We start from the raw sequence: 25076 nt of genomic DNA, 5'->3' as shown, positions 1-25076 counted from the left end.
CACCCCGCCCCACCTAATTTAGCAGAAGTGGCACACTGGTGGCTCCTGAGCTGAATATGGCCCCGGTTGGGTTTTATTTGGTCCAGTGGTTTTCTAAAAAGCAGGGCACTTTCTTTAGTCTAGAATCCCAGTGGATGTGGCAATCTCTCTGGGTGGGTCTTCCACAGGGCAACACTCTGCCATGCTGCCAACACTTTGGAGGAAGCATTTGCTTCCTTCTGCCCCCTCCCCCCCCCCCCCCCCGGGGCGTCTGAGTTTGAGACTTCATTTTATAGACTCAAAGGATAAAGGATGGCGGAAGGGGTGGAATCCAAGCGGTTGCTGCTTCAGGAAGGGGTTGATCCAGGAGTCAGAGATCCAGGAGTTGACCCCAGCACTGCCCTAGGCTGACCGGCTCTGGGCCTCAGTTTCCCCATCTGTAAAGTGGGGATGAGACAGGAACAGTTTTGGATTAAACGGTGCCACGCAGGTCAGGGCGGGAGGAAGGCACTCCGTATCTGTTAACTGCTGCGGCGAAGGCTGCTCATACTGCTGGGTCGAGCTCTGCTCCATCACCTTCCCGCCCGGGGTTGGGGCGTGGCTCCTCACGCGCAGCGGGGCAACGATCTGTCACCACCTCTGGAGAAAAGGGGAACTGGAGGACCCTAGAACTAGGATAGCACCTTCCTGGGCCGAGTTCATAGGACCCCTAGGTCGGGAGGGGGCGCCCTTGGCTGGATCAGGCGTCTTATAGGGGTCCCCCGGCGCGGGGTACCGCGCGGCCCGCAAACGCCATCCGCAAAAGGCTGGCCCTTCCCGGACTTCACTTGTGGCCCAACGTCCCAGACGGAGCGGGGGCGTGGCCCGGCGGCGGGCAACCTCCCGATACGATTGGTCCTCCGGCCCGTCCTTCCCGAGCGCCCGCCCCTCTGGGTATAAAGGCCTCCCCGGGGCCTGCCCCAGACGGTTTCAGAGCTGCCCGTCGAACTGTGTTCGTGCCGCTGACCGCGGTAAGAGGAGGGGGCCTGATTGCGGTGGGGGGCGAGGTCCGCCGGGCCCCGGGGCGTCCCAGAGGAAGAAGACGGAGGGGAGACCCTTCCTTGGGGCTCTGCGGTCTGGGGAGGGGTCTCCAGCCTGGGTTGAGCTTTCCCGTCTCTTCCCCTAACGCCCCCTCAAAACCAAAACAAAAGAAAAAAGACCTATTTCTGGAGCAGAGTCAAACTTCCAAACTTTCTCTTTTCAGTTTCTGAGACATTCGTTGGAGGCGGGGCGGGGGCGCGTGAAAGAGCCCCCCAAAAGTGGCAGTATGAAGAGGGGGGTAAACCCCCCCCCCCCTCCTAAAACACAGCCTCCCTGAAAAGTCGGCTTGCTTTGCTAACGCAGTTTGGAGGCGAGCCGCAGCATATCCTGCAGAGGAAATCGGCCCTCCTGGGTCCCCCGGGCGCCCCTGCCCCACAATCAGGGGGCTTTCTGCCTCGCAAGGACCCCTCCTCGGCAAATGGGTTTGCCGCCCGCGGGACTTAGCTCCTCCCCCCGCCCGAGTTTCTGGTGGGCTCAGCTGACTCTGGGGAGGTTGCGGGCAGACCCCGCCCTCTTCCTTTAGGTGGGTGTGGCTAGAGGATTGCTCTGGGTGGCTGGGAAGGCCTGCTGCCCCTTATCTGAGACCTTGGGACCTTGGTCAGGATTGCTGGAACTGCCGGGCCTGGGACCTTGGTCTCTGGGAACTTTGGAAGTTGGATCCCGGCTGCCGCTGGGCGCCTGCGTGACCGCAACCGGCTCCAGCTAGCTCTCGCTGTGGCCGCTGGAACCAAGTTCAGGCAGCTCGCAGACCCCAAGGACTTTAATGGGATGCTGACATCTGTAGTGGCGGCCCTTGGCTAAACCGGCTCTAGGAGGAATTGATGGGCCAAGGGGATGGGAGAATGGGCCTCCAAGATGCCCAGGGAGGGGTGAGGGGAATAACTGGACTCCTGAAGATAACCAGGGGCCAGTGTGCCGACTTGCTCCGCTTCCCAGCTTGGGGAACTCAGTACCAAGCAGAAGCTCATTCCTGGGTCGCTTCACCTGTGTGTGAAATGGTTCTGTTTATTGAACACCTACTATGTGCTAGGTACTGAGCTAAGGACAACGTGTCGCTCTGCCAGTCTGTAGGGACTCTGAGCTAGAAATACATATCCCCATTTTTACAGATGGGCCAAGCAAGGCTCTGGGAGTGGGTGCTGCTTTCCCGAATCCCGCTGGGTACTGAGTTGCAAAGCTGGGGTTAGAACCGGTTTGGACTCCAGCACTGGTGCTCTCAAAACCTCAGTTTGCTGGCTTTGGGAGACAGGGCAACATGGCAGCCAGGAGGATGGGCCCCCTTCCTCTAGAAGGAAATGTTCAGAATCAAGGTCAGGGGTTCACAACAGGCTCATCCCAGAATTACCAGAGGAACCAGCCCTGAAGGCAGGTTCTACCTTTAGCTCTTTTGTGCAGGTGAGAGGGCTGAGGCCAGGGAAGGGGAGGTTCCTTGCTCAACAGGGTACACCACGGGCGGAGCTTGGACTCCTGCGGTCTGTAGTCTGATGAGGGTTTACCCGTGTCCTCCCACCTGTCCAGGAAAATGGGACACACCTGCGGTGTTTCCTTTAGTACCTGGCAAACGAGAGCATGAGCCTCTCCTGGGAGCCTCCCTTATCCTGCCTTCCCTCCTGAGTCTCACCTGATAGGTCTGCCATAGGGTTTTCTTAAGCAGTTTGTGGGGTGTTTTGTTTTTAATGCTTAACCTTTTTTTTTTTTTTTTTTTTTGAACCGGTAATACTATCTGCCTGGCTCAGAAGTCAGAGGCTTTGTCCTGTCCACCTGATCTGCCCTGAAAGGTGGCCACTGTTAACAGTTTCCTATGTCTAAAGATCCTGGGCAAACAAAGCACAGGTTTTCGCCCTGTGTGCGGTATTCGTCTCAGAGTATCCCGGTCCAGCCAGTGACCTGTAGGTCTCTACGCCGTGGCCACTGCACTGGGATGGATCCTTGTTTTCTCTAGGCCCTCCTTCGGGGGAACCAGGTTGTTTCCATGCTCTGGTTGTGGCTGACACAGGGGCCCACGCCTCTGCCCACATGACAGTACAGGTGTGGGATCATCCCCTCAAGGTTTCCAGGTCACAGGGACGATGGCTCTTGAGAGCAGGTAGCCACGGGCAAATGGCTGTCCGTGGAGGTGTTGGGCCACAGGTGTCTCCCCGAAGTACTGACCCTGTGAAGCCCTTGGAGTTGACCCTGGAGGCGTGGCTCCGAAATCCGCTTCATCAGCAGCGCCTGAGTGCTGGTTAGGGCCCCAGACTCCCTGCCCCACCTGGCCCCGCATGGGGGCTCACAGGTGATCAAGAATGTTGGGGGGGCGGGCTCTGTGAAATAGGGGAGGGGTCAGAGGGCAGCCGTGAACTTGCACTTCCTCCTGGAGGGAGGGACGGTACCCTCACAGCCCATCTGTGCACCCCAGGGCCTGCTTCACAGAACCATGTCTACCAACGGGACAGAAGCCACCGCCACCACCCAGGCGACAGGAGAAGAACCGGTCCAGCAGGTGAGGGAAGGCAGGGACCCGTGGGGTGAGGCTCCCCACACCAGGGTGGCGGGGAGCTGCTGGCAGCATGTGGGTGGGGGTGGGCAACAGATCTCTTTCTGCGGCTGAGGGCGAGCCATCACACAGACCCCGGACAGGTGGGGGCAGGGACAGAACGGGGAATCCCGAAGGCTCTGGGGGAGATCTGGGGTCCGTTCGGAAACTGCCGCCGGCCTCCCGCCCCCACTGCTGTCCTGTCCGCAGGTGCTTGGAGCGTCATCCTAGGAAATCAGCCCCCCGTTATCTGCCCCCTTCACAGCTTCCGAACAACTATGTATAATTCATAAATAACACGAGGAACATGTCATTTGCATATGATAAATGACATGACCTTGGGAAGGGTCCTGCCTCGGGGTTTTTCGTCAACTACCAAGTTCCACAGCCATCAGCACCAAACACTGTTAGGACATTCCTCCCTCCAAAGAGACCCCGCCCCGTCAGCACTCCCTCCTCGGTCCTCCTCCTCCCCAGCAACGGCACATGGGCTGTCTGGCTCCTTGGGGTTGCCTGTTCTGGACATTTCGAATGGAATCCGGCCAGCTGAGACCTCTTTGTGCCTGGCTTCTCTCAATGAGCATGTTTTGGGGGTTTATCTGCCTTGTAGCGGGTGTCAGTGCTTCATTCCTTTCTTAAAATTGTGGTAAAATAACACACAACCAAAAAAAAACCTTACTTTTTTTTTTTGAAGATTTACTTATTTGACAGATCACAAGTAGGCAGAGAGGGAGGCAGAGAGGGGGGGGGGGAAGCAGGCTCCCTGCTGAGCAGAGAGCCTGATGAGGGGCTGGATCCCAGGACCCTGAGATCATGACCCAAGCAGAAGGCTTAACCCACTGAGCCACCCAGGTGCCCGAGGCTATGGATTTTTAAAAACATACTTAGAACCACCTGTTCTCTAATCCGCTCACTCAGCGATGGACATCTGGGCTGTCTCCACTTCTGGCCACTCAGAACGAGGCTGCGGGAACATTCATGTGCACCTTTTGTGTGGACATGTGTTTCCTGTCCCAGGTTAGATGCCTGAAAGTGGGCTTGCTGGATTGGAGGGGAGACATCGGACTAACCCCTGTGAGGCCTCGGGCCAGGGGTAAAGGCCAGGCAGCTGGCCTGAGTCCATCTCAAGTTCGTGACTGTAGGTGACTTACTCTTTCCATGCCTCAGTTAACCCTTCCATAAAATGGGTGAACACTCCCTATCTCCAAGGGCTGCCGATTGAGTGAGGTCACACACAAGCTGTCCACACATCCCCTGTGAGTTGAGGCTTCTGCCAGCACCTTCCCACGAGTGATCTCTGCGATTCCTACTGGACAGGCATGATTCCCCATGTGATGGGTGGGGAAACTGAGCCTCAGAAGGGCTGTCTTGACTCTATTCCGCTCTTACAGTATCAATGAACAGGAGTGGCTGTGTAGTATTAAAGCTTTATTTGTAGAACCAGCCAGCAGTGGAATATTAGCCCCATAAAGGAATAAAGCACTGACCTCTTCCACGATATGGAGGGACCCCCGGGGACACTGAGCTGAGGGAGAGCAGCCAGACCCAGAAGGACACATCCCGCAGGACCCCACTCCCAGGAGGTCCCCAGAGGAGTCCTGTCCACACAGACAGGAGATAGTGGGAGCCAAGGCTGGTGCAGGGGTTGGAGAGTGTGCTTCATGGGGACAGAGTCTCAGTTTGGGGAGATGGAAAGTTCTGGGAGACAGAGAGTGGGGGTGGCTCTAGGACAGCGTGAGTGTGCTTCATGCTGCTGAGCTCTGCACTGAAAATGGTTAAGACGGTAAGTTTTATATGTAGTTTACCACAGTTAAAAAAAATTAAACACTGATAGGCGCTGGCCCGGGCATGGACCCCGAGCCCACGACGTTCAGGGAGAGAACCAGACAAGAAGGCCACACGGGGTGTGAGTCCATGTGTGTGACACGCCCAGAACAGGGTCCTCCTCGGACAGGAAGGGGGCTGGGGGCGAGGAGAACAAGGAGAGACCATTTTCTTGGAGTGATGGCAAAGTTCTAGAGTTAGCCACAGCCATTGTACAACCTAATGAAAATACTAAAAACCTTGGAACCGTGTGTTATCAAATGGTGGCATTAATGATCTGTGAACTCGATTCAGCTGTTAGGAAAAACCGGACAAGGATAAGAAGATCAGGTGTGGGCCCGGTGAGCTGTAGCTTGTCGACCCGGGGGTAGACCCGGAGCCCCGTGAGAGCCGGGCTCTTGGCTCCGCGTGGCACGCGATGGGGGTCAAGTACGCGTTCAGACAGAGGAGAGGCAAGGCTAGGGTAGAGGACGCACCCATGGGGCAACCTCGAAGCAGTGGCTTGTGCAACCACTGGGGATGCAGGGCAAGCCTGAGCTGAGGCGTGGCCTGGCCGGGAGTGAAATCGACAGTGGCGCCCCACCCCCACCCTGCCCGGAGCCCCAGGCCCAGCCCGCTGAGCCGCTTGTCCCCACAGCCCAGCGTGGTGGACCGCGTGACCACCATGCCCCTCATCAGCTCCACCTGCAACATCGTGTCGGCCGCCTACACCTCCACCAAGGAGAGCCACCCCCACGTCAAGACTGTGTGTGACGCGGCCGAGAGGGGCGTGAAGACCCTCACTGCGGCGGCCGTCAGCGGGGCCCAGCCCATCCTCTCCAGGCTGGAGCCACAGAGTGAGTGACGCCCCAGGGAGCCTGGGACCCACCTCCTTGGCTGTTCGGAGGGGGGTGGGGGGGTGTCTGCCCCACCCCTGGCCCTGTTCCCCCAAAGCAGCACCCTCCGGCCTTCCGGGCCCCGACGGGTGCACACATGCAGTGACTGCCGATTCCTGTCCTGTCGCGTGTAGTCGCATCGGCCAGTGAATACGCCCACAGGGGTCTGGACAAGCTGGAGGAGAACCTGCCCATCCTGCAGCAGCACACGGAGAAGGTAACTGAGCTCCGCCATCAGGAGCCGGTGGGGGACGGAGGCTCCGCGGGGGTGGGGGGCCTCCTGGGCTCCTCCTCTCATAGATTAGACACATGTGACCGCTCCTCCCTGACCCTTCTTCAGTCTGTCCCCACCCCCACCTTGAATCTACTCCCCACTGGGCCGCTAGAGGAGTGATCGAAACCCCAGCCAGATCTCTTCAAAACCCCCGTGTGTCTGTTCCGCTTCCAACCCCACCAGCCTCTGCACTCTGTTCAGGAACATCCGTACCCAGGTGGACAGGACACACATCTAGAAACAGAGTGCCTGCCTTGTGGAACTTTGATTCAGGGGAGGCCTGGGGAAGCAAATACAGTAAATGCTTCTGCCCCAGTCCCATCCCAGGCCCTTTGCATGTGCACTTCCTCTTTCATGAACCAGACTTTCAGGTCTCTGTTCAAATCCTACCTCTTCAGCGGGCTTCCCTTCCCTCTTAAAGAAGGTCCTTCTAGCTCAGCTCTGTTGAGAACTGTCTCCGATGTCTATGTTCTTTCTCCGCACCGTCCAGTATGGAAACCGCCAGGTATATGTGGCTACGGAGCACTCAGAGTGTGGCTGGCGTCACTGAGGAATTCAGTTGGCAATTTTAAATAGCAGCCCGTGGCCTGTGGCCAGCATCTCTCTAGCATGCCATGGACAGCTTCCCTGAGCCGTGAGTCACATACCACACAATGAGCTCATTGAAAGTCTACAACTCAATGGTTCTAGTATATTCATGTTGTGTAACCATCACCACCCGTTTTAGAACATTTCGTCACCCCAAAAGAAACCCCATATCCCTTAGCTGTTAATCTTTTTCCTGCCAAATGCTCCTGGCAACCACCATCTCCTTCCCGTCCATGGAGGGGCCTGTTCTGGGCGTGTCACATGCGTGGACTCACAGCCCTCCCTGAGCATTGTGGGCTCGGGGTCCGTCTCCAGGGGGAGTGCCTGTCCGCAGCCGAGTGACAGTCCTGTGCATGGGGGACACGTTGTGTGTATCTGTTCATCTGCTGATGGGCGTTTAGGTTGTCCCTACTTCGGGGCTGTTTGAATATCGCTGGACATTTGTGCACCAGTTACATGAATCCTCTTAGAACAGAAAAATGGTCTTTAATTGTCTCTAATTGCACAGCTCTGTGGCATGAAGCCCGCTCACACCGTCCTGCAGCCACCCCCAACCTCCGTCTCCAGAACTTTCCATCTCCCCACACGGAGACTCTGTCCCCATGAAGCATGGACTCCCCACCCTCAGCCCCAGCCCCGGCTCCCACCCTCTCCTCACTGTCTGCATGGACGGGACTCCTCTGGGGACCTCCTGGGAGTGGGGTCCTGCGGGACGGGTCCTTCTGGGTCTGGCTCTGCTCGCTGAGGCGTGTCCTTAGGGCCCCTCCACATGGTGGCAGGTGGCAGGGTCCCTTCCTTTCTGAGGCTGAACAATATTCCGGAGTGTGGATGGACCTTGTTTTTTCCCTCGCACCTGTCAGCGGATTGCTTCCACCCTGTGGGGCTTGTGAGTCGCACTGAGAGGTGGGCTGAACGGGGGCGTCCCAGTTGTGTGGGCCTGTGGGGCTCCCTGCCACCCCAGGGCTTTTTAACTGCGTGTTTGTCCTCCCGAGTGGGGGAGGGCCAGGCTGCTTGGTGGCTGTCTGGGGCCCACCATCTAGCGTGGGGCACAGTAGATGCTTAATCTCCACGTTCGCCTCGTGGGACACATGGCCAACGCTCTTCGTGTCCGGCTGTCTCCCACCAGAATTCAGTGGTGCGGCTGCCCTGATTCTCCCGGGCTCTGTCCCCAGGCCCCCCCACCCCCGCCCCGGATAGTGGGCGCCTCCTGTCGGCCGGAGACTGCCCTACACCACGTCCCCCAGAGGCCGACCCCACCTGCTCATGCAGGACTTGGTGCAGCGGGGACCGGGGTCTCCCCAGCAAAGGCCATGAAGAGGCTCGGTGGGCTTGGAAGGTGGAAACTGCCCAGTTCACAGAAGGCTGGAGAAGCTTCCCTGCAGAGTCAGCTCCTTGGAGCCGGGCGCTTGCGAGAATTTCTCATGTCCTGTTGTTGCCACCCCACGAGGCCTGCATTCCTTCCGTTTATAGAAGGGATGAGCTGGGGTGAAGCTCTCCGAGGTCATCTGGCAGAGCTGCTCCCAGCTCAGAGGCGCTGTGCTCTCTGGACTCCTGTGATGTCACCTCCGCCCCAGGGTCACCCCAGGAGGAGGCAGTGCTCCCCGGTTCTGCCAGATGTGTGGTGTGGTCAGCTGGGGGACAGCCCCAGTGGCCACCTTTTCCACCCCGAGGAAACGAATTCCCGTGGACACGGGAGGTCTAGGTGTTCCGAGGGGTGCCAGCTGCCCCCCGAGAAGGGTGGGAATGGGGGTGGTGGTGTGGTTTTGGGCTTTGCGGAGAGCTGTCCGCCTGGCGGTCTGCTCAGAGGCTTAAGACTGGAGCCTCAGGTGCGGGTCCGCGAACACCCACTGTGTGTGGCAGCCTCTTCTGCGATCCCAGGGCCATTCTCGGGCGGCAGGTCCGGCCCAGCACCTGCTGTGCTAAATACAGTTTTCATCACACGTGGACACACCCATGCATTTCGATGTTCAGAGCGGCTTTTACTCTACAAGGGGCAGAGTTAAGTCATTGACACGGAGGTGGCCAGCCTGCCCAGCTAAACTCTTTCCTACGTGGCCCATCTCCAGAGAAGGTTACCAACCCTGTGACTACGCTGCTGCTAACCCAGGTCAGGGGCAGTGGAGTCAAAGTACCAGGTTAACATCCAGGTTCTACCTTTGGGCCCAGACACCCCTTGCCGAGACAGCTGCTTAGCCCCCCCAGCCTCAGTTTCTTGTCCGAGGAATGGGTACATGCCTTCCTCTTAGGGCTTTATAGGGCAGAAGCGGGTCCATCCTCTGAAGGCTCAGAGCAGCGCCCGTCTCCTATGGAGTGTTGGTTTTTACCGTTTTAACGCAAGCAGGAATAAATCCACAAGCGCGGTGACCTTTTGGGGCATAGAGCCCCATTTACCATGCGGAGTTGAAGGTGGTTACTGTGTTCTGCTGGGAGTTTACGGAGCCAAATTTTAGACACCTGCTTGCATCCTCTGTGTTGCTTTGCTTTTGCTCGGGGTGCCTCTGCCCGGGTTCTCTGGGGGGCAGAGCAGCATCCCTGCCCTGTCCCCTCAATGGCAGGGGCTCCCCGCCTACCTCTTCGCCCCCATGTGTGTCCCCAGACACTGCCCAGCATCCCCTGGGGGCAGAATCACCCTAGATGAGAGCCACTGTCCTAAGGGAGTTGGCCCCCAGATGGTCCCTCCCACCAGGATTATGGTTCTCTGCGCGGGACGGGGCGGTCACCTCCGGGGCTGTCTTAGTCTCTTCTGCCCCACGATGGAGCCCTTGAGCCAAGCACTGATCTAACCCATCGTGCCCGTCTCCTGAGCTGCTGACCCAGGAACTTCCTGTTCCCCCATCCCAGAGGCCAGAAGTTCCAGAAGGGTAGCTGCTTCCTCTGGAGGCCCCTGCTTCACTCCCAGACTCCCGGCCTTGCCTGGCCTCCCCTCTGTGTCCTAGTCTCTCTCTGAAGACCTTCTCTTCAGATAATCACATTCTGTGGTCCTGGGGATCAGGGTCCAATGCACAGTCCCCTGTAACACTGTGGGTAAAGAAATGGAAGCACAGAGAGGTAGAGTGAGTTGCCTGAGGCCACACAGCCAGGACCTAGCAAACCAGGATTCACCCCAGGCTCCAGAGCTCAATGTCTTCACTGCTGGGTCACATGTTGACCCTTGGGAGTCACCCAGAAACTGGAACTCCTCCTTTTGGGGTCCTTGGAGGCTGGGGTGCAGAGGTGGGGGTCCTCAGAGAGGACAGAGATGCTGACGCTGCCTCTGTTGTAGGTTCTAGCCGACACCAAGGAGCTCGTCTCATCCAAGGTGTCGGGGGCCCGAGAAGCCGTGTCCAGCGCCAAGGACACAGTGGCCACGCGAGTGACGGGGGCGGTTGACGTGACCCGGGGTGCTGTGCAGACTGGTGTGGATGCGACCAAGTCCGTGGTGACCAGCGGCGTCCAGTCGGTCATGGGCTCCCGTGTGGGCCAGATGGTGCTGAGCGGGGTGGACACGGTGCTGGGCAAGTCGGAGGAGTGGGTGGACAACCACCTGCCCATGACGGATGCTGAGCTGGGTAAGTGCAGCCCTTGTGCCCGGACGCCTCCGCCCCTGCCAGACCTCCCCCCAACACACACCCAGCTGGGGTCTGTCCCTCTGTGCCATCGCAACCCTGCCACCTCTCCCTCAGATTTGCTGTAGCCCCTTGTCAGTGCCCCCTGGACCAGTGAGTGCAGTGGCCTCCTCTCTGGCCCCCAATGTCTGTTCTCCTTGAAGCAACCACTAGAGGGCCCCTGTGAGCACCAGAGCCTGGTTCTGTCCTCCTGCCCACAGCCCTTGGGGTCTCCCACCTCCTGTTGGGTAGAAACCCAAGTCCTCCCCACCAACCCCCCCTATGCACTTACCTACCTCCCCTTCTTCATTCTGCTCCAGCCACACTGACTCGTTGCTGATCCTGACCATGCTCCCACCCCAGGGCCTTTGCACCAGCTGTTCCCCTCCACTGGGAGCATTCTTCCCCTAGACACCCTTCCACCTCCAGCTCTGCTCAGTTGCCACCTCCCCAGTGAAGCTCAGATCGCCCCTTCCCTTGTCCAGACTGTGTCTTGAGGCCTGCCCCCGTCCCCTCCTGGCTGGGCTCTGTTTTTTTCTCTCCAGCACTCGTCATCAGCCCCACAAAGCAGCTGCGCACTGTCTTGGTCGCTGCTGTGTGCCACGTCTAGAATGGGGCCTGGCACTCAGCAGGCATTCAGACTCTTCTCTGTCACCCCCCACCCCTGCCCCAGGCATGCATTTGTCCATTCGGATGTTCCTTGAATATCAGCTGTGTGGCCAAGTCCTGGGGACACCACAGTGGACAGAATTCTGCCCTCCGGGAACTCATAGTATAAAATACAAGGAAAGCAGGCTAAAGGAGAGATTTCGAGGGGAGAGGATTGGGTAGATGTTTCTGAGGAGGTAACACGACCACAAATGCAGCAAGCGAATGAGCTAGGTAGCTACGTGGATGTCAGGTTGGAGAGGAGTGGCAATACCAAGGTCCTGGGGCAGGACCTGCTTGGTGGGTTAGAGGAATAGCAAGGCAGAGTGGGCAGTGGGAGTTGGGAAGGGGGGCAGGGCAGGTCGTGCACGGCCTAGGGAATCCAGGGGAGGACTTGGTTTTACCCCAGGGAGGTGGGAGTCCTGGAGGGCTGTGGGCAGAGGCCCCAGGACCTGGTGCCCTCTGGTGGCCTCTGAGGGGATGGCAGCCTGGGGTTTGAGGGCAGGACCGGGACCAGCGCTGGGTTCCTGCTGGTGTGGTGGGGACTGGTCCAGGTGGAGGCAGGAATAGATAGACAAACCGGGGATGAAACTGTTGAGACAAAGCAGTGTCCTGTGTGGCCCACCATTGGCTCTCGTACCGTGGCTCTTGGACTTTGGCCACGCCGCAGTGCAGACTCTGGTGCCCACAGCCGTGAGGGCCCGCGGGGCTGCGTGTGAACTAGACGCCACACTCCATCCGACTTTGGCCAGACTTGGTTGGTTTGGATAAGGAGCCAGACATTTGGAACAATTGGAAGGAGCTGCAGGACAGATCAGATTGTGGGATTCCTGACGGCAGCACCGTGGGCATTCGGAGCTGGGCCATTCTTTGTCGGGGTGTCCTGGGTGCTGGGTGGGGGTGGAGCAGCGTCCCTGGCCCCACCTCCTCGATTCCCGGAGCACCCCCAGGGCGACCAGGACAGGTGTCCCCAGACACCGCCCTGCAGCCCCTCCCGGGTGAAATGCCCTGCTTCCCCTGGACCTTCGCACAGAGGGAATCGTGTGGTTCCGTGGTGGGTGAGCACCTCCGCCTCGGTCTTCCTCGTTGGACTGGGATTGGGATAACAAGATGTCGCTCCTCTGAGTGCCCCTTCTGTCTCCGGTAGCTGGAAAATTGTCTTGGAGGGAGTTGTCTGGGGCGGCTTGGATGAGCCCAGGTGCAAGTTGTGGAGGAAAAGCAGGGCAGGTGGCTGGCTTCCCCCCTTTATTTTGTTATTTATTTATTTAAAGATTTTGTTTATTTATTTGATAGAGAGCGAGAGAGGGAACACAAGCAGGGGGAGAGGGAGGAGGGAGCCAGAGGCAGGCACGTAAGGACTGAGCCCCCAGGCGCTCCTCTCCGGCTATTTATTTTGGCATCACGGGCTGGTTTGCCAGCCTCGCCCACTGTCAGTAGTGGGTGTTCAGGTTATGGGTGTGGGTGCAAAGATTCACAGGACATATTCCAATCCCACACACACGCTTTATTGACCTTTCTCTTGTCCCACTACTTTTGGCTGCTCAGAGACCCCCGTCGAGTTGGCTCTGAGTGTCCATGATTCTCCCTGGGAATCTTCCAGGGAACGGGGTGGTCCTTTGCTCTCCGGAGAAACTTGATGTCTCAGGCGGGCTGGGGATTTAAAGCCCTGAGACGTGTGGCTTGAGCATGGCATGTCACTTGTCCTTTGAAGGTCCAGAACCCAACCCCAAGCCTCTCAAAGGAAGGGCGCTGCTGGCCCGTGGTCAGTGCTGAAGCCAGGCAGAACCAGCTGTGGGTCTCTGCCCCTGAAGGCAGGGGGAGAAGGCAGGGTCTGCTTGGAGGAAGATCCTGTGCCAGGCTGGGGGGGCCACTGCAGAGAACAGATCCTTCTGACCAGCCCTGCTTTTGTGTTGGTTCCTTGTTTCCGTGGGGTGAGGGTGAAACCATTGTACGTAGGGGTGCTTGTGGTTTTGGGGGGTGACGGGTGTCTGGGGGGAACGTATGAGCTTCATTCTTTTTAAATGTCATCGTGAAATGATTCTTCCATGGCATCCTCTTCCCCAGCCGACTGACTGGTCAGACTACCTCCAGGCCGCATCTGACCTACCACTTGCATTTGTAAATAAAGTTTTATTGGCACACGGCCACACGCATTTACATGCATGTGGTCTGTGAGTGTTTTTGCATTGAGGTGCGGTATAACTGCCTGCAAAGACCAAAACACAGACTGTCTGGCTGCATACAGAAAAGGTTCTGGGATCCCTGGGTTATGTTCTGGAAGTATGTTCTTCTGGAATTTGTAATGTTCATAGAAACAACTGAAATCCCCGGATTGAAGGCTTACCTTGATTGAGCAACAGGTCAGTGACTGCCTGTGGGATTTTGTTCTTCCCATCTTTTGTTTCTGGAACAGTGGCTGGCCAAAAGAGATGCAGAGCTAGAACTAGGTGGCTACGTGGAGAGCTTACTTCCCAGAGAGCCAGGCTCTTCCTGCCTGACTGGGGGCACATCTGTGGTGCCCTGGCCCCATGTTCCTTAGTATGTATTTGATACACTTTTCAAAATCAGCATTTTCAGATTCTTTTTTTTTTTTAAGATTTTATTTATTTATTTGACAGAGAGAGATCACAAGTAGGCAGAGAGGCAGGCAGAGAGAGAGAGGAGGAAGCAGGCTCCCTGCCGAGCAGAGAGCCCGATGCGGGACTCAATCCCAGGACCGGGGAGATCATGACCTGAGTTGAAGGCAGCGGCTTAACCCACTGAGCCACCCAGGCGCCCTTCAGATTCTTTTAGAAAGGAAACTTTAGCACTTACGGAAAACGGGACCCCATACCATCTGCTATAAATTGGTCACACAAACACCTAATGTTCATTTGGGTTCTTTTTTTCAGTATGAGGTCCAGATGTCACAATTCAGACAGCTCTGACTCTGGTGGTTGTAGGGAAGGGGGAACTGAGGCTTATTGGCAAAATCACTTTGGTGTAGAGCAGGGAGTGGCAGATGTTTTCTTAACCAGATGGTAAATATTTTTGGCTTTTGGGGACAGTTAGTCTGCAGCAACTAGTTAAGTCTGCTGTAAACACAGAAGCACAGAGGAGAGGTAAATGAATGGGTGTGATTGTGTGCCAATAAAACTTTGTTTATAGAGACAGGTGACATTCAGCCTGGGGGCCGCAGTCTGCAGACCCCTGCTCTAGGGCATTAGTCAGGAGGTCTGGAGTCAAATCCTTATCTGGTTATTTACAGAAGTCAAGCTTGTACCTACTCTGTTAAAGTTTGAAAGGAGCAGACCCGCTAGGATAAAATCAGGACGCGCAGTTTCCATCCTGCCCTGTTGCAATGACACGGGCTCTCTCTGGACTAGATAGTCCTTCCTTTACCTGCTGTTAAGACAGTTCTCATGTGGCTCAGACCTGCCCCCGGCAAGTGTTGGGGTTAAGAACCTGGTGTCAGGAGGCCTGGCTTCAAATCCTGACTTGCCACTGCCTGGCTGCGGGACCTGGGGAAGTCACTTCCCCTGCAAGTCCCTGTTTCCTCGTCTGTAAAAACGGGGTAACGGTGCCTCCCTTATGGAGTTGTTGAGGTTTAAAGAGAAGAGTGGAGGAAGCACCTAGAACCTTGTGAAAGGTCGGCCATGTAATAGGTGCGGGGTGCTAATACAGGACTGGCCAGCTTTTTTCTGCAAAGGAGCAGATTGTGAATATTTCAGTGTCCACAGGCCAAGAGGCCACTAACTCCACCACTGTAGTTTGAAAGCGGGTGTAGATGTATATAACTGATCTGCAGAGCTGTGCTCCAGCGTGGTGCAAAACCGGAGGCTGAGCGGATGTGCCCGAGGGCCTTGGTTTGCAGACTCACACGCTTAATCCTGGCCACGGCGGTTCCCAGCATACCCATCTCGCAGATGGGGAAAACTAAGGCCGGGGACTCTGGTGCAAGGCTTCCCAGCTTGCGAGTGGCAGCCCTTGGACGGAGAACCCTCAGCAGCCTGTGGGCAAGCCTGCGCGGGCCACGAACCTAAGTGTGCGCCCCGCCTCAGCGCCCCCACCGCGAGCCAGAGCTGCGCGGGCTGCCGCCACCGCCTCCCGGCCTTGACGCGGCCTCTCCTGCTTCCTCCCCGCAGCCCGCCTCGCCACGTCCCTGGAGGGCTTCGACATCGCGTCGGTGCAGCAGCAGCGGCAGGAGCAGAGCTACTTCGTGCGCCTGGGCTCCCTGTCGGAGCGGCTGCGCCAGCGGGCCTACGCGCACTCGCTGGGCAAGCTGCAGCTCACGCGCCAGCGCGCGCAGGAGGCCCTGGTGCAGCTGGCGCAGGCGCTCAGCCTGGTGAGCCCCCACCCCCACCCCTGTGCATCTCCCGCACACCTGGACCGGTGGGAGGGGGGCCGGGCGATAGGACTGTCTGCCAGCTTGGGGGTGGTGGTGGGGGTGGTGGTGTGTGTCAGGGCTCCAGCATAGGAATTGGGGGGATGCAGTTCAGCCCACGACTGCGGGACCGGTCGGCGGAGGCCCTCCCAGCTGCGGTCCGAGGGACCAGCGGGCGGCAAGAGCATGAACCCCTGCGCGTGAGATGCGTTTTGGTGGCAGTTCCGTTTAAAGCCCCCAAATCGCCCGTTTTTAAGCGTAGGGTTTGGGGAGTTTTACAAGTAGAAACAGACACGTAACCAGCACCGCAGTCCAGATGTGGGATGGATGCCATCACCCGGGAAGGTCCTCTCCGCTGTCACATCCTGCCCCCGCCCAGAGCTCTGTCCCTTCTGGAAAGAGCTGAGTTCCTGCCGCCTGCCTCTTTGCTTAGCCGCCTCCGCTCAGCGCTCACCCCTCTGTCAGTTTCTCATTGGGGTAAACCACACACAGCGTTAAAGGTGCCATCCTAAGCATTTCCAGTGCACAGCTCGGTGGGGCATGAAGCACACTCACACTCATGCAATCATCCTCACCCTCCGTTTCCAGAACATTCCATCTCCCCACACGGAGACTGTCCCCATGAAGCACGGACTCCCCCACCCCTTGACCCAGCCCCGGCTCCCACCCTTTTCTCTCTGTGCGGAGGGGATTCTTCTGGGGACCTCCTGGGAGTGGGATCCTGTGGGATGGGTCCTTCTACGTCTTTCTGCTCTTACTGAGCCCCATGTCCTCCGGGTCCCTCCACATCATGGTGGCAGGGGTGAGGGTCCCTTCTTTTTTTTTTTTTTTTAAGATTTTATTTATTTATTTGACAGAGAGAGATCACAAGCAGGCAGAGAGAGAGGAGGAAGCAGGCTCCCCGCTGAGCAGAGAGCCCGATTCGGGGCTCGATCCCAGGACCCTGGGATCATGACCTGAGCCGAAGGCAGCGGCTTAACCCACTGAGCCACCCAGGCGCCCCGGGTCCCTTCTTTTTTAGGGCTGAAGAACATTGCACTGGAGCACTTTAATGTCCTGCCTGTGTTCTTCCTGCTGACATTCTGTTGGCCAGAGTCAGTCCTGTGGCCCCGGCCCAGGCGTAAGAATTCCGTCAGGTTCTCCTTGTGCCAGACAGACCGGTAGGAGCTACAGAGCATTTTGGCCACTTCTTGCACGCACGATGGTGATGAAACCGTAGCCGTGCAAAGCCTCTGTGAGAACATTATCCCTCCCGCCTTCCTTGCCTTCGCAGATCAGCTCATTTTGGATAGGAGGAGGGCGCTGTGGCTGTTCCCGGGATGTGCACGGGGCTCTGCCGGCCCTGGTCAGGTGCTGGAGGCAGTCGCTCTCCTGTGTCCGGCTCTCACTCTCTCTCTCTCCTTGTTCTCCTGTCCCAGATGGAAAACGTCAAGCAAGGAGTCGATCAGAAGCTGGTGGAGGGCCAGGAGAAACTACACCAGATGTGGCTCAACTGGAACCAGAAGGAGCTCCAGGGCACGGAGGCGAACCCGGCCAAACTAGAGGTACCAGCCTGGGGGACACATGGGATGCTTAGGGCACTGACTTCCCTCTCCATGCCCCTGCTGGATGGACTTACCTGCGTGGAATACTTTCCGTATCCTCTCCTCCCATTCACTGCCTTCAGGACACACCAGCACCTCCTCCAGGAAGCCTACCTAGATTTCCTCTCTTGGGTGTGGGTGTTGCTTTTGAACTGTGATACACTTGATAGTGATGTCTCTCAACCTGCCAAAATTCTAAGCCACATCTCTTTCACCTTCTCCCTTATTCCGGTGTCACTGAGCCCTCCCTACTCCCCTGCCTGGCTCCTTGTGACGACTCCTCACTAACGTCCTGTGGTCCGTCCCATCCGTCCCAGGTGTTGGCCTCTCCTGCCGCGCCCCTTCACCGCCTCTGCCGTCACTCGTGGACACTTCCCTTGAGTCAACACCTTACGTGACTCTCACACCCCATTGTGGACGTCCCTCGGTCTCTGGGTTTGTGGAGGTGGGGGGAGGGGGGAGGAGCCACCTGCTCCGTGGGGTTGAGGTTTCTTTGGGGGGAGTGATGGAATGTTCTGGAGGTGGAGGTGGTGGTTTGCACAACCTTGCGAATATACGAGAAATTACGGAATTGCACACTTAAAAGGGCGAATTCTCTGATCTGTGTTAACACTCCCGTGTAAAAAAGTTGAGTTCCTTTGTCACGAACACACAGCGTTACACATCGATGTTCCAACAGGTAGCACCAATATCGGTGCACACGGTTAGCCTTCAGACCCAAACCACCCCAAACCGTCTCCCTTTCCCCCACTGCTGTGGGCGGCCCCAGGAGCTGTGGATGTTGACTCTGGTCGGCTCCTCCCCGCCACGTTCAAGTTCAGAGCACTCTGTCACAGGTGCGGGCAAAGTCCTGCCGCCCAGCCTGCCCTCTTCCCTGAATGGGGGAGGGAGGTTAAGGTCCCGATTTGCACATGGACACTGCGGTCCTTCGCAGCACGTACGACTTCTGCCTAGAAGGTTCTCCCAGACCTCTTTTTTAAAAACAACAGAAAAACTTTAAAAGTGGAGATAAAAAGTGCAGTGTCTTATACTTAAGAAAAAAAGTTTTACAGAGATACAATTCACAGACTCGAAAGCCCCCCATCTGTACAATTCAGTGGTTTTTAGTGTATTTGCAGGGTTGTGAGACCGTCCCTGTGACCCGTTTGGAACATTCCCGCCAACCGGAAAGGAGATCTTGCCCCCATCAGTAGTCACTTTCCCCTCCCCGGCCCCTGGCCCCATGAGCGCCCTTCCTGTCCGTGGAGAGCCTGCTCTGGGCTTATCACACCAGTGGACTCACTCCTGTGTCTGTGTCTGGTTCCCTCCCTGCGCGTCGTGGGCTCAGGGTCCGTCCCCAGGGCCGCATATGTGGGCGCCTCGCTCTTGCCCGCAGCTGTGGGACCCACCCGTGCGTGGGTGGGTCATGTGTTTTTACCCGTTTACCAGATGATGGACATACAGGTGGTCTCCACTTTGCCTCCTGTGGACAGTGCCTTATGAACCAGTCTTGTACGGATGTGTGTTTCTGATTTTCTTGGGTGGGGGGATTCCTAGGAGGGGAGTTGCTGGACTATTGGCAACTCGGAGGTTGGACAGTTGCAAGGACCACCAGGCTGTCTTCCAAAGTGACCGCACCACCAGCCACGTCCGGGGGCCCCGGGTCCTCCCCAACACCTAACACTTCTAGATCCCGCTCGTCCTCGTGGGCTCGAGGTGACGCCTCCTGGCGGGCCTGCTCCCGTTTCCCCGACGGCTGGCAGAGTTGAACCTGCCTGTGCTGGTTGGCCGCTGCTGACCGCCTGTGGAAAGATGCCTCCGCCTCTTTCCCACTTTGGTACCTCGGTCGCGTGGTTCCAGACTCAGAAGAGCTGGTGTCCCGGACCACCGCAGGGAAGGGCTCCTGGGAGGTCGGCGGGAGAAGCCTCTCCCGGTGCCGGTTTGGGCTCCAGCTGCCCCCAGCGCGCTCGGTCCTTATCGGCCGCCCCTTCTCAGCAGGTGGAGACCCGGACGCTCACCATGTTCCGCGACGTCACACAGCAGCTGCAGAGCACCTGCGCCTCGCTGGGCTCCAGCATCCAGGGGCTGCCCAGCCACGTGAAGGACCAGGTGCAGCAGGCCCGCCACCACGTGGAGGACCTCCAGGCCACCTTCGCGGGCATCCATTCCTTCCAGGACCTTTCCGGCGCGATCCTGACGCAGAGCCGGGAGCAGGTGGCCAAGGCCCGAGAAGCCCTTGACCACATGGTTGAGTACGTGGCCCAGAACACGCCCATCACGTGGCTGGTGGGACCCTTCGCCCCGGGTATCGTTGAGAAACCCCCGGAAGAGAAGAAGTAGGACGGGCAGGAGGAGGCGGAGGGACTTAGTCTCCCTCCGAGGGGCCGGCCCGAGCCCTGCGCCCGCGCCCGCCCCCTCCCCCCCCAGCCCATCTCAGCTGCCACCTGGGAAGCGGGAAACTGACCCGTCCTTCCTCCCCCTCCCTGCGCTCAGAGGCAGCACGGCCTGAGCCTCACCTCCTCGGTCATCGGGGAAGTTTCCAGAAAAAAAAAAAAATGCTTTTTAGGAGGTCCTCCGTCTCCCTGGTTTCTTTTTTCTTAAAAAACCGGGGACAGATTTCTTCTACCCCAGCCTCCTTTTCTAAATCACACCCCTGGATAGCAGCCTTTAACTAACAGGCTCGGGACTTCTGGCCTCCGAAGTGGGGCATGGGATGGAGGCAGAGCCGCTGTGGCCCGTCCTAGAGCAGATGGGGGCTGAGATCCGCCTGACTGGCTGTAGGAGCCGGAGGCTTCAGCATTGCCTTAATAAATTTTACCTGCAGCTAAGTGTGGGCCGTGTGCACGTGTGTGTGCACGTGTGAGCGCGCGCACGTGCTGACTCACACGTGTTCCCCAAGAGCTGGGCAGTGCAGGGGTCTCTGTATGGCCTTCTTGGCCCCTCCCCTGCTCTGCTCACAAGCATGTGAACTGGACCGGGCCAGATCTGGGGCGGGGCTCCAGGGTTCATCTCCCCCACCCTGAGCTTTGCCCCCTGTGCCATGTCCTGGGGCATCTGGCAGAAGCAGAATGCCGGCTGCTTTTCCTAGACCTTCCTAGGTGATGGGGGCGAGGGGGTGTGGCAAGTGGCCCCCCAAAGATGGCCACGTCCCGATGCCCAGGATCTGTTGACTATGGTCCCTCAGGTGGCGGTGGGGACTGTGGAGATGGGGGCAGGATGGTCCTGATGATTGGGTGGGGGCCCTCCCGTCATCATGAGGTTCCTTATGAGCGGGAGGCTGGAGGGCGGGTCGGAGAGGGTGAGGACAGAGGCAGAGGTCAGGATTTGAGATGGGCGGGTGTTCTCTCCACCCTGAAGATGGGGGAAGGATCTCGGGCCTGGAGAAGCGGGAGAAGTCAGGGAAACGGGATCCCCCCGACCCTGAGCATCTAGAAGGATCCAGTCCTGCCAACACCTTGGTCTTAGCCCCGTAAGGCTCATTTCAGACTTCTGACCTCCAGAACTGGGCGGGGACAGGTGTGTGGTGGTGTTCCCAGCCTCTGAGCCGGCCTGCCTTGTTGGAGCCGCCCCTGGAGACTCGTCCCGGACCAGGGAACTCCTGGTTGCCCCCGGACAGACCCCAGCTCGGAGATTTCCGGAAGTTCCGTCCCCTTCTGTGCCTGGCTGTGTGCCCACTGCCGTGCTCACATCTCCTTAGAAAACGCTGCAACCGAATCCTTCCGTCGTGCCCACTCTGGCCCACGGCTGTTCCACGTGTGTCACACACCAACCCTCTTAATCACCTCCGCTCTGCGGGTTAGGTGTCGCAGCTTTACAGACGAAGGGCCGGGAGCACACTGCCGGGTAGGGACTTGCCTTTCTCAGTGTGACCCTGACGGCAGAGTCCTGCTCCTGTCCCTTGCACGCTTCCGAGGATGGGCATCCTGTGCTCTAGCTTGGGATGGGGCATGGATGTACCAGCCCGCTCCCTGGTCCCCTTGTGAGTGACCCTCTAGCCTTAGGGTGATCACCCGAGGCCAGCTTCTCCCAGACCTGGAGCAAAGATTGCGTTTGAATAACCTGGTACTTAGGTTTTCTTTGGGTCTCCCCCACAGCACCGGTGACATTGGGGCTGAGTTGCTTTTCTGGGGGCCACCTTGGGCACCTTGCCCCACACTTGATGTCAAGGGCACTGCCCCTCCCTCAAGTGGTGACCACCACGGGTGTCCTCAGACGCGGACGCCTGGGGAGAACCACCAAGTCATCTGGCTTCGCCAACACTTTTTCTTTTTTTGTCTTTTTTGCTTTAATGAGTCCCCGAGATTCCCCATACAGGCCCCCTAATCTGTCAGGGAGCAAATCTCTTTCCGCACCTAACAGCGCCAAGCCAGCATTGGGTGTGGCTGGGAGCCGGGCACTGCTCTGAGCCCCCAGGCGCAGCCCCTGGCCGATGTCCCAGCACTGAGCTTCCCATTTTGTGGATGGGGAAACTGAGGCAGGTAGTAGTCCAATCGTTTCCTCGGAGTCTCCCTGTCAGTAAGGGTCTGGCAGGCGGGTCTGAGCCCTTGTCTTCCTGTGTGCATCCCCGACTTGCCCGAGGATATCAGCAGATGGGCTGCCCCCCAACCCAGTCCTCCGTGGCTCCCTCCGCGAATGGGGTGTACTGGTTAGCTCTTGCTTTGTGACAAGTCAGCACTAACTTAGTGGCTTTAAAAACGTTCTCTCCCATTCTCTCACAAAGTCATCGTGATGTCGTTACGGGACCGTTGCTTGTCATGGGTGTCATCTGTTATGTCGGTTCCCGTTCCAAAAGCAATATGCAGGCTTTTCTTTATGTTAAAAAAAAAAAAAAGTAATGTTGATAGTCCTGGGGTAAAATAAAGGGGGAGGTAGGAGGTGGGAGGGGCTTGTCTTTTGCAAACTCTGGGCTCTTGGTGTGTCAAATGTGGGGGACGTGGGTGGCCAGGTTGTCAGTGGGGAGGGCGGAGGGAGGGATGAGGTACGGGGGAAGGCAAGACAGGTCTCCTGTACACTTGATCTTGACCTTGCCTTTTTCCTGGAGGTTGGGGATTCTCTGAGCAGCTTTGCACCCTCCTTGGTCTCCCCCGTTAGGAGCTGGACCCTCTGGGGTCTTAAATGCTCCTCTCGCCTGCTTAGCTCACTCCAGCAACTTGTCCAGGAAACACATACGAGAAGATCCCAGCCTGGCTTGGGGAGATCCTAAAGAGCAGCGTATAATGACGTAGGTTCTGTAAATTTCAGCTCTGCCCCTTTCCATGGGACTCGACCTGGTCACCTCTATGAGCCTCAGTAGAGTGGGTATGAAAAGCCTCCTCCACGGTGCCTGGGTGGCTCCGTTGGTTAAGCATCTGCCTTCTGCTGGGGTCATGATCCCAGAGTCCCTGGGATGGAGTCCTGCGGCGTCAGGCTCACTGCCTGATCGCTTCTCCCTCTGCCCCTCACCCCACTCTCCTGCTCACACATTCACTCTTAAATAAATAAAATCTTAAAAAAAAAAAAAAAAGCCTCTGCCTGGTGGATTGAAGGGGCTTGGCACAGTCCCTTTGTCACCTGAGACCCCCATGCTCACTGTTCTTAATGCGTCATGTGTGTTTGGACATACAGTAGATGGTCAAAAGAGGTGGCTGTTTCTGCTTTTCCTGGATCTGAAGATTAAATATTGTGGGTGGAGGGTGGAAGTTGGTGAGGGGGGATTGAAAGGTACAGATCCGGGTGGCTCAGTGGGTTAAAGCCTCTGCTTTCCACTCAGGTCATGATCCCAGGGTCCTGGGATTGAGCCCCGCATCGGGCTCTCCATTCAGCAGGGAGCCTGCTTCCCCCTCTCTCTCTGCCTACTTGTGATCTCTGCCTGTCAAATACATAAATAAATCTTAAAAAAAAAAAAAAAAAAAGAAGAAGAAAGGTACAGATCCCAGATAGAAAAGAAATCAGTCCCGGGAATGTAACAACACTGTATGGTAAACTTCAAAGTTGGTAAGAGGGTAGACCTGAACTCTTCCCATCACAAGAGAAACAACTGGCCAGGACAGACACGTACTAGACTACTGGCCACTAGACTTATGTGCAACATAGACCCCTATCAAATCATCATGTTCTCCACCTAAAAGGACTACTGTGCTTTCTTCCAAGTAGTATCTTAATTAAAAAAAAAAAAAAAGGTGCAACATTTTGGGGCAATATGAGAATAAGCAGATGCAATCACAAATTCAAAATTAGATACACACCAGAAAACCTGCCTCTCAAACTTGGTGTGAATACTTTCTACCTGCAGTTGCTGTGCAAAATGACTTAGACCCAAAGCGCAAATTCTCACAAGCCAAAGAGCCATTTGTTTGCTTGTGTGTTTGCCTGGCCCGTGAGCTCGGATAAGTTTACTTTTTCCTTTATTTATTTAAGTAAGCTCTACCCCCAATAGGGGGCTTGTACTTGTAACCGCCAGATCAAGAGTCCTCTACTGAGCCTGCCAGGTGCCCCAGAAAAGTTTTCTTTCTTTCTTTTTTTTTTTTTTAAGATTTTATTTATTTATTTATTTGAGAGATCACAAGTAGGCAGAGAGGCAGGCAGGGAAAGGGGGAAAGCAGGCTCCCTGTCCCATGTGGGCCTCGATCCCAGGACCCTGAGACCATGACCTGAGCCGAATGCAGAGGCTTAACCCACTGAGCCACCCAGGCGCCCCCAAAAGTTTTAATTTTTAAAGGGTGTTAAAGCAAACAAAAATATGCAACAAAGACTGCCCCCAATGCCTAATATACTACCTGACCCTTTATAGGGAAAGCTTGCCAGCCCCTGCTTGACCCCTTCCTGTCATGTCTTACTGCTTAGACAAGAATATTTTTCCCAGTACTTAAAAGCTGCAGTGTGTTTCACGCTCATGTTACTAGGGCTTAGGGTAACAGTGGCGGTTTGGGGGGGGGGGCGGGAAAAAATGCTTGGTGCTGGTGCAGTGGGATGGACCGGTACAATGTCTGTCCCCGACCAAGACACAGGCGTGAGGAGGGGGATTGAGGGTCTCTCCCCAGCCCCACTAGAGAACTAAAATGACCCTCTATGCTTTCTCATCAGCAAAGTCAGATGCTGTCACCTTCTCCCAGGGCTCTGGGTTTGGACAAACGTTTACAAAACTTTACTTAAAAAACAACCTGGGAGAAACAAAAACAAAACAACCTGGGACACCTTCCTTGTTCTAGCACTCTTGTTCTGAGTTGATACCCAAGCCCGGTGTGGTCAGATGTCCACATAAAGGACCTCAAATGTTCATGGCCATTTTATTCTTAATAGTCTTAAACTCAACTTTATATCCAAAACAGAGTAGACAAATAAACGGGGAGAGACTCGTATCGTGGAATATTACGCAGCAAAGAACATGGATAAATTACCAATCTTGAAAATATGAAAATTAATAAAGACATGCCTACTGGCTCAGTTGGTGGGGCTGGGATCTCTTGATCTTGGGGTCATAAGCTCAAGCCCCACACTGGGTGTGGAGTCTAAATAAATAAAATATTTTGTTTAAATCAAATATTTGCTTAAAAAGAACAAACTTTAAAAATTAATTAAGAGAAACCTCATCTGGAATGGAGTCAGAGGGGCGCCTGGGTGGTTTAGTGAATTAAAGCCTCTGCCTTCGGCTCAGGTTATGTTCCCAGGATCCTGGGATTGAGCCCAGCATTGGGCTCTCTGCTCAGTGGGGAGCCTGCTTCCTCCTCTTTCTGCCTGCCTCTCTGCTTACTTGTGATCTCTTTCTCTGTCCAATAAATAAATAAAATCTTTAAAAAAAACCTATG

At 56.5% G+C, this 25076-nt stretch overlaps 1 protein-coding gene across 2 annotated transcripts; it reads left to right on the top strand.

Annotated features, from left to right (window-relative positions):
- Window positions 1–886: 886 nt before the first annotated feature.
- Window positions 887–20120, top strand: PLIN3 (perilipin 3). 2 transcript variants are annotated; one of them, XM_059388718.1, is made up of 8 exons: window positions 887–989; window positions 3458–3541; window positions 6036–6234; window positions 6408–6490; window positions 10398–10683; window positions 15492–15691; window positions 17149–17274; window positions 19291–20120. In XM_059388718.1, the coding sequence occupies exons 2-8, from the start codon at window positions 3476–3478 to the stop codon at window positions 19630–19632; spliced, it is 1302 nt and encodes a 433-aa protein (XP_059244701.1). In that variant the 5' UTR covers window positions 887–989; window positions 3458–3475; the 3' UTR covers window positions 19633–20120. The 2 variants fall into 2 exon arrangements, with proteins under 2 accessions (XP_059244701.1, XP_059244700.1); XM_059388717.1 differs by having other exon boundaries at window positions 19288–20120.
- Window positions 20121–25076: the final 4956 nt, after the last annotated feature.

Source organism: Mustela nigripes, chromosome 2 (genome assembly GCF_022355385.1).
Source record: "Mustela nigripes isolate SB6536 chromosome 2, MUSNIG.SB6536, whole genome shotgun sequence".
Lineage (NCBI taxonomy): Eukaryota > Metazoa > Chordata > Mammalia > Carnivora > Mustelidae > Mustela > Mustela nigripes.
Note: the sequence above shows the minus strand (reverse complement) of the source record. Positions and strands in the feature narration are given on the sequence as shown.